The sequence below is a fragment of the Mandrillus leucophaeus genome, unplaced genomic scaffold (genome assembly GCF_000951045.1).
Source record: "Mandrillus leucophaeus isolate KB7577 unplaced genomic scaffold, Mleu.le_1.0 Scaffold775, whole genome shotgun sequence".
In the NCBI taxonomy this organism is placed as follows: domain Eukaryota; kingdom Metazoa; phylum Chordata; class Mammalia; order Primates; family Cercopithecidae; genus Mandrillus; species Mandrillus leucophaeus.
Window position 1 is genome coordinate 286,801 of NW_012108419.1, and position 8,913 is coordinate 295,713.

The 8,913-nt window shown below is 38.6% G+C and overlaps 1 protein-coding gene across 1 annotated transcript in view; it reads right to left on the bottom strand.

Annotated features, from left to right (window-relative positions):
* KIAA2018 (KIAA2018 ortholog) overlaps positions 1 to 8,424 on the bottom strand; it is a 19,808-nt gene extending 11,384 nt beyond the window's left edge. Inside the window, exons 1-3 of the mRNA XM_011966799.1 lie at positions 8,378 to 8,424; positions 6,890 to 6,918; positions 3,598 to 3,680 (exon numbers count right to left, since the gene is read on the bottom strand). Coding sequence (XP_011822189.1) covers positions 3,598 to 3,680; positions 6,890 to 6,918; positions 8,378 to 8,424 — 159 coding nt within the window. The remainder of the gene's footprint in view (positions 1 to 3,597; positions 3,681 to 6,889; positions 6,919 to 8,377) is intronic.
* Positions 8,425 to 8,913: the final 489 nt, after the last annotated feature.

The window sequence follows — 8,913 nt, forward strand, 5'->3', positions numbered from 1 at the left end:
GGCCAGGCTGGTCTCGAACTCCTGACCTCAGGTGATCCTCCCGCCTTGGCCTCCCAAAGTGGTGGGATTACAAGTGTGAGCCACCACGCCCTGCCCCTACTTATTCTTTTTTTTCTTTCTTTCTTTTTTTCTTTTTTGAGACGGAGTCTCGTTTTGTTGCCCAGGTTAGAGTGCAGTGGCACAATCTCGGCTCACTGCAACCCCGCCTCCCAGGTTCATGCCATTCTCCTGCCTCAGCCTCCCCGAGTAGCTACAAGCGCCCGCCACCATGCTAGGCTAATTTTTTGTTTGTTTGTTTTTAGTAGAGATGGGGTTTCACCATGTTAGCCAAGATGGTCTCGATCTCCTGATCTCGTGATCCACCCGCTTCGGCTTTCCAAAGTGCTGGGATTACAGGTGTGAGTCACTGCACCCAGCCTATTTATTGTTTCTAATGACTGTATTTATTTTATTTACCAGTCTATTGTTGATAAACATTTAAGATATCTTGTCATTTCTGATTTTTCTCCTTCAGCTACCAAGAATGTTGCAATGAATATTTAACCTCTACTCCAGCATATATATTTTTAGCTATCTCTAGTACTTTGTAGATAATTGTTTTCATGTAGGAATCACTGTGATTTAGTCCTTTGTTTGGCAATTTATAATTCTGAGTTCTTTGCACTGAGTCCCAACACAGACCCAATACATAAACCCAGAAAATTATTTACTACTAAGAGAAAAATAATATTGTTCTTTTTAAAAACAATAATCTGAACAAAGGCAGAACCTGATAATTCCCAGCCACCTGCCCCACTACTGCAGACAGGGGCCAAAGCCTGTGAAGAAAATCTTAGTCGGCTCTACTTCTCATAGCCAAATACTGACTTCCTTTGCACATTCTAGGGGGGTAGAGTAAAATGGTTATGGTTTCCTTTCTTCAGAGAAACTCGCAGGGATGAAAGCCAAGAGCAGGAAAGTAAGATTTTCCTGGGCAAACATCTATGTTTACTGAGTAGCTACCTTCCATTGAGACGTGGAGAAAGAAAAACAAATTAGAAGGCGTAGTGTGTGCCATTGTGTTAAGGAAACAGAAAGAACAATTTTTAAAAAGGCTGAAAAATACATATATGGAGCTGGGCGCTATAATTCCAGCACTTTGGGAGGCTGAGGTGGACGGATCACTTGAGGTCAGGAGTTCGAGACCAGCCTGGCCAACATGGCAAAACCCCATCTCTACTAAAAATACAAAAATTAGCCTGGCGTGGTGGCATGCACCTGTAATCCCAGCTACTCAGGAGGCTGAGGCAAGAGAATCACTTGAACCTGGGAGGTGGAGGTTGCAGTGAGCCAAGATCATGCCACTGAATTCCAGCCTAGGCGATAGAATGAGACTCTGTCTAAAAATAAAAAATAAATAAAAATTAAAAAATTTTAAAAACCATATATGGAAGTCTAAGTCCATCCTACAGGGAAGAATGAAAGGAAATGAAGAGTAAGTCCTTTCCAAGGGAGACAACATAGAGAAGCAAGCTGATTTGCTCCTTTGACATCCTGGGAAGGCTCAACACTGAGAACCACCAGCCTCTACAGAAGGTGGGGCGAGCTGGGGGTTAAAATAGAGGGGAACTGGCTGAAAGACTCCTAATAAAGCAGTAATAAGAACCACCCCCTACCCTGCCCCCACACACATATTCTACACAGCTGGGTGACTTTCCCTTCCTGCCCAAACCGCAAGAGACAAGTTTATTTTCTGTGAAATTTGAACCAGAGAATTTCAGCCTCAGGGATACTTGGCACAAACGTGGACAAGACGAGGGTCCTAAGTGAAACGGGGGGGTAGAGTAAAACTCTGCCTACTACAGCACAAGACTCTCTAGCCCCCCAACCCCCATCCAGCTCCCAGAATAAGAGCAACCAGGCTTATACACCTCTTGCTACCAGTCCCACTCCCAGGCAGGAGACTGATGGGTTCTTCTCTGAGAAAATAAAAAACTTAATAGTTATCCCACAAAAGAAAAAAACTACAAATACTGATATGCTTTAGTTCCACAACAAGAACAACAAAACTAGCATAGCTTCTAATCATGCAACACTTAGGGCCACCAAAAGATAAATCTATTCGATCAGCTTTTTAATGCCTCATTCCCAAGAAAGAAAAAAACAGCTTCAAGTCACTAAACATTTAAGGAAAACCTCCCCAAAAAAAGAAGAGACAAAAAGGGGAAAAAAGGAAATCAGAGGAAATAAACATAAACTGAAAAAAACTTCAGGAAAACACCTGCATATACTATTCAGAGGTGAGAAGATACTGTATCCACAAACATATGGTAGGAAAAGGAACAGAGAATAAGAAAAAAGACTCTTGAAAATTAAAAATATAAGAGCTGCAATTAAAAACAGAAGAGCTGGAAGAGGCCAACTGGTTGAGAATGAAAAAGGAGAACAGAGGGTTCCAGAAATAAAGTCTTGAAGACAGAAAATGGCAAATGAAAACTATGTAGTACACTCAACCTTGTAGAAAATTCTACTAAGAGATGGTTGGAAGTGTCAGAAGAATTAAAGATAAGCACATGAAAAATTAAGCAAATGGAAAACTATGAAGTAATTATTTACTGCCCCCAAAGACAAAAGCAACAAATGAAATATAATAATAGTACACTCCTTGGCTCAGCCATGAAAAATATTCACTCTTTTAAAAACATAAAAACTGAATACCGATTTAACCAAAAGTCATAGAATTATAATGGGAGGACTGAAGAAGAAGAAGTCGGGGGAAAAACATAACAACGAGTCAATAGATAATATCTAAAATTGAAAAATTCAGGTACAGCAACAAAAGTATGTTATTTAGAAATATAACAAGGAAAAAAAAAGCAGAAGAAACAGTTGAGAATATTTGCCTCTGAGGAGCTGTGTTGGGGTTAGGAAGCAGGTAAGAGATTAATGTTTGTTGTTTTAAGCTTTTTAGTGCCGTTTGCTATGTGTCTTATTAAGTTTTTGCGTATTTTCATTTAATTACAACATTATAATAGTGATTACTGCTTGGGAGTAAGATATCACTTTGTTTTTTAAACCTTTTCATGCCTTTCATATTGTTTCCATTTTTTGTTTTGTTTTGTTTTCAGTGGAGCATGCTTTATCCTCATCATTAGAAGGAACAAAAAGGTACCTTCATTAGAGGACACTGTCATACTTTAAGCCGAGATTTTAAATACTACTGGGGGTTAAGAGGGCATGGAGAATAGATTTTTTAAAAGATCCTTGGAAGATTCTAAGTAAGAATTTAAAAGGAGTAGGAACATGCATTGGCAGGAAAACAAAACGAAAAAAAGCCTGGCAAATAGAGTGGCATACACATAAGCAGAGTCATGTGATTAACTTAGTAATCAAGAGAAAACTGAAGAGTCTAGAAATTATATGGTACATTTGACCATGAAGAAACTGTACTAAAAGACTGTTGGAAGCATGGGAAGAATTAAAACAAGGCAATTATTAACTTCAAAAGAACCATACATAGAAACAGAAAGGAACAAAAATAATCATTCTAAGCACCAAAACAACTTAGGGAATTGTCTGTTCATATGCATTGAATGAGGATATGAGTAGACTTCTTACCTGCTTCAGGGCAGGAGAACATGGGATCAGCTCTCCTATTCTGTTTATCCCAGCATTGATTTTCTTCTTTCTATGCCTCTCCACTAGATGGGAGAAAATTCGTTTATCAAACCTTACACTACTTAGTCAAAGTGCCTTCATTCAACCAAGGTAAAGAAGTTTTAGGTAAAGAAATCACTAAGAAATGCTTATCTTAGTCAGGCATGATGGCTCACACCTGCAAACCCAGCACTTTGGGAGGCCAAGGCGGGTGGATCACCTGAGGTCAGGAGTTCAAGACCAGCCTGGCCAACATGGCAAAACCCCATCTCTACTAAAAATACAAAAAGAAGTTGGGCATGGTGGCACACGCCTGTAGTCCCAGCTACTTGGGAGGCTGAGGCAAGAGAATTTCTTGAAACCCAGGAGATGGAGGCTGCAGTGAGCCGAGATCATGCTGCTGCTCTCCAGCCTGGGCAACAGAACGAGACTCCGTCTGGGGAAAAAAAAAAAGCGGGGGGTGGATGGGGAGGTGAAGGGGAAGGGCTTATTAAACATTATCACTATAAATAACTGTAATAAGTAAAAATGTCTAAGATGTCATTTTTAAAGTCTAGTTTTATAGAAATCTACATAAGTAATACTTTTATTAGCATTTTGTTTTTTCTTTGACACAGGGTCTCACTCTGTCACCCAGGGTGGAGTGCAGTAGTGTGATCTCAGCTCACTGCAACCTCCTGCCCTCAGCCCCTTCCCTGGGCTCAAGCCTCGTGAATAGCTGGGACCACAGGCATGCAACACCATGCCCAACTATTTTTTTTTGTATTTTTAGTAGGGACAGGGTCTTGCCATGTTGCGTAGGATGGTCTCAAACTCCTGCGCTCAAGCTATCGGCCCACCTCAGCCTCCCAAAGTGCTGGGATTACAGGCGTGAGCCACTATACCAGACCTTAAAATTTGAAAGACCATCATTGATAATAATTACATTCAAATTACAAACAAATAGGAATTGCTAATATTTCATTACTATTAGGTCATCATTCTATTATAGTTCAAGTAATTACTAGAGATTTTAATGATAATCAAATTTAAAGAATCCACTAACAAACAAGTTACTAGAAAGCTGTCTCTTTATGGCAAATGGGCAAATAAGGCCTTTCTAGGCAGATTAAAGAACCTTGAAACACCTTTTTGGATGACTACTGGGCCTTTTTGGAACAGAAACAGCTATTAGTTATGACTTAAAATACCTAAGAAAGGGCATTGGTTTGGTTTTCTCTATGGGATCTGGGATCTGGACTCTCCACTTTGGCTATGTTGGATCTTTCCCATCAAAGAAACAAAGTAACTGACAGCTTCTCAATCAACTGTGAGATGTTCCAGGCTTATGTGTTACAAATTTAAAAGAGGTCAAAGGACAGAAGACATTATACAAATAATTTCTATAAGACACTGTAAGTGGAACCATTAGTATTGTCTATTTTCTATTACAAAGTTTTCTAAAACATTCCTTTTTAACAAAGGATTCCAGTGCTTCTAAGTAGATGATCTTTCAGTAGCATGGGTGTGACTTGTCTTGCAAAATATACATATTTTTTGCTTTAAGATCTAGCAGTAAGAGCATCCTTCTTTTCTTTCTTTCCCCCTTCCCCCCACTTTTTTTTTTTTTTTTTTTTGCGACAAGGTCTTGTTCTGTTGCCCAGGCTGGAGGGCAGTGGTACAATCACAGCTCACGGCAGCCTTGACCTCCCAGGCTCAAGCAATCCTTCCACCTCAGCCTCCAGAGTAGCTGGAATCATAGGCATGCACTACCATGCCTGGCTAATTTTTTTAATTACTTGTAGAGGTGGGGTCTCCCTATGTTGCCCAGGCTGGTTTTGAACTCCTAGGCTCAAAATATCCTCCTGCTTTGGTCTACCAAAGTGTTGGAATTACAGGCATAAGCCATCACGCCTGGCCTAGCATCCTTTTCAATGACACCTAATTAGTCTTTCTTAGTAAGTTATAGTAAATAGCTTTTTTTTTTTTTTTTTTTTTTGAGACACAGCCTCACTCTGTCACCCCTGGAATGCAATGGCATGATCTCAGCTTATGGCATCCTCCAGCTCCCAGATTCAAGCAATTCTCCTGCCTCAGCCTCCTGAGTAGCTAGGATTACAGGCATGCACCACCACACCCAGCTAATTTTTTATATTTTTAGTAGAAATGGGGTTTCACCATGTTGGCCAGGCTGGTCTCAAACTCCTGACTTCAGGTGATCTACCTGCCTTGACCTCTGCAAGTGCTGGGATTACAGGCATGAGCCACCATGCTCGGCCTATAAGCACATATCTATGGCACCATGTGACAGGTGACTCCAATAAAAAAGGCTTAGCTCTTATGGTCAAAAAGATTAATTTATACAGCCAAAAAAATTAAAGCAATAAACTGTGCTTACCTTTCCTCTGAATTCTCTAATAATAGTAGTTGTTGGTTTCTAAGAGTAGATTTTATAATGCAAGGAGGTTAAAAAAAAAGTCAACATTAAGACTTTTTACCCCCTGCTGAAAAATGGAGTTTCAAAGGCAATAAACCCCACATTCTGAGAAACAGCAATATCCCACCAGTGTTCAACATACTTTTCCATAGATAAAATTTTCCCAAGGGTCCTTTGCTTAGACAAAGGAAGGTATCATTTATAGAATAATAAAAATTAGCTTCTAAAATAATATTTTTTAGACCTGAATGCAGTCTGTGATAGAAAATAAGATGCTACACAGTGTGCCAAATTCCAAATGTATGCACAATTAATTTTATAGATGTTTATCTGGCTTTGGCCTATAATTTCAATATCTGAGATAAAATCCAATATTTATTTTCCATACTTTTCCCCATAATTGAGGACTCTAGAACTTAATTTAAGACTGTTCACATTGCAAGGCCTAAAGGATCTATAGCCTGCTGCTCATCTCTTACCTATACCTCTAGGCAGCCAGCCCCCTCAGGAATTGCTGCAAAGATACATTCCCTCCATACTATCTAGGAGAATAATATCTGGACTACCTTGGTAGGTAAAATCACTTAAAACACTAGCTCCAGGGATACAGTAATCTCCTAAAGTATCTAAACAGACTATGAATCAGAAGATGATAAGCAAGCCATCTTCATGAGACTCACGGAGCATTTTGTCAATTAAAAACAGTAAGGGAACATTTTCCTAAAACACAATGAATAATGATTGCTTGCTTATAACATAAAAACTTATAATCAACTGCAGTATGATTTCATTTTGAATGCAAAAAATGCTAACAGGTAAAATTTAAATTGTTTCTACCTGCATTGTGTGTCTCCCGGTTTTTCTTTCTGAAACAAAAAGTACAGATAAAAGGTAACATGAAAATAATGGGAAAGTATTTTTACCACTTTATACTTTGAGAATCATAAAAATAAATTTTATGAATTTGTATTTGTTGCAGCAATAAGAAACAATCTGAAGAAACATTTCCTTAATATATATTATGGTATGAAAATCTAATGGCAGAGAACCTCAATATAAATTTAGAAACCACAATTTCTGGAGGTAACTACAACTCTCTATTCTTCCATACCCAGAAGTCATAGGTTGGGAAATGAATCAATCACTGAAAAGCTTAATTAACTATTTCAAAATGTAACTTAGGTGCTGGTAAATTCATGAAGTGATGTGCCAAGTAGATGATTTCTGATGTTTGTCCTGCACCTGGGCCAGTACGGGTGTGGGTATACAGGAGACACAAGCAACAGTAGAGAGTAGTTTTGTAATCCCTAGGGAGGGAGATGTTGCAGCCAACAGCACCCGTGCACAGACAAGTGGCATTTGAGCTATCTTGTATTCATGTACCTTAGGTTGTCCAAACTCTTAAATTTTCTTGAAATCCAATCTACTAAAAGCATTGACCTTCCCTTTTATACACAATTACTCAAAACATTAGCATTCTCTAACAGCTATTTGGTAAGGAAAGAGAATCGTGATTTTAATATATTAGTAGAAGCATTGGCCATGCAATTCTAAGCAGAAACATTGCTAAAGGTGCTGGAAACTCGGGAAAAAAGGTTATACAAAGAACCAGAAGTAATAGTGTTCTGATATGCATATTAGCATTAATGGATTATAATGTCACAAAATGTCTATTCAAACTGACTAGAGTCTAAATGAACTTAGGATATACAAAAATTAATACTATAGGCAAGTGAAAATGTCGTTAGCAACAAAACATTTAACATAGATTTGGTAATATATTAACTACTGACAGTCATTCTTGTTATACTGCTAGTAGAATAAGAACAGACAATTTTTTTTCCTTTTTTTTTTTTTTGAGATGGAGTCTCTGTCACCTAGACTGGAGTGCAGCGGCGTGATTCTGGCTCACTGCAACCTCTGCCTCCCAGGTTCAAGCAATTCTCCTGCCTCAGCCTCCCGAGTAGCTGGAACTACAGGTACGTGCCACCATACCCAGCTAATTTTTGTATTTTTAGTAGAGACAGGCTTTCACCATGTTAGCCAGGCTAGTCTTGAACTCCTGACCTCAGGTGATGCGCCAGCCTTGGCCTCCCAAAGTGCTGGGATTACAGGCGTGAGCCACTGCACCCGGCCAGGACGGAAAATTTTTAACCATATACCTTTTTCAGTAAATCTGTATTTATCTAAAAATATTTTTGGAAAGTAATAATTTCCTAGGTATCTAAATAAAAGTTCTCTAAGGACTACCTATGTGGCAAAATAGGAACTAATTCTGCTTCTTATCTGCCCAAAGTATATTACATTGGGGCTGTGGATACATACCTGTGCTGCTTTTTTGTAGGCGTCTCATTCTCTGTCATTTCTGGCATGGTTACAGTAATAGGAACCTACAAAAGGATAGAAAGACACACCAGAAAGCTTAGTCATTCTAGAATCTTATAAAAATTGATCAATAGCCATTTGATTTGAATATTAAAATGCTAAAAAAAAAACCTGACATTGAAAAGCACTGGATTAGGTGTTGCAGATAGAAGTATAAGAAAATAGGATAAAAGTACTATAATTAGTAAATGTGGAAAATGGTGAATATCAAATGTGAGGTATAGCCAGAAAGTACTTGAGAAAACTTGAGTAGAAAAAATATCACTGCAGGCTTGGAAATCAAGAAAAGCTTAAAGGGGATGTGAATTTGAGCAAGAGCTGGAAAGATAGGTAGAACATACTTGAGTTGGGAGAGTATGCTATTTGTTCACGTGAAGTGTTATACAGAATTTAAACTAAAACAATGGTCCCCAACTCTGAACACAAAAAAAACAAACATGACAAGAACACAAACATGTAATATTCCATACATGAAA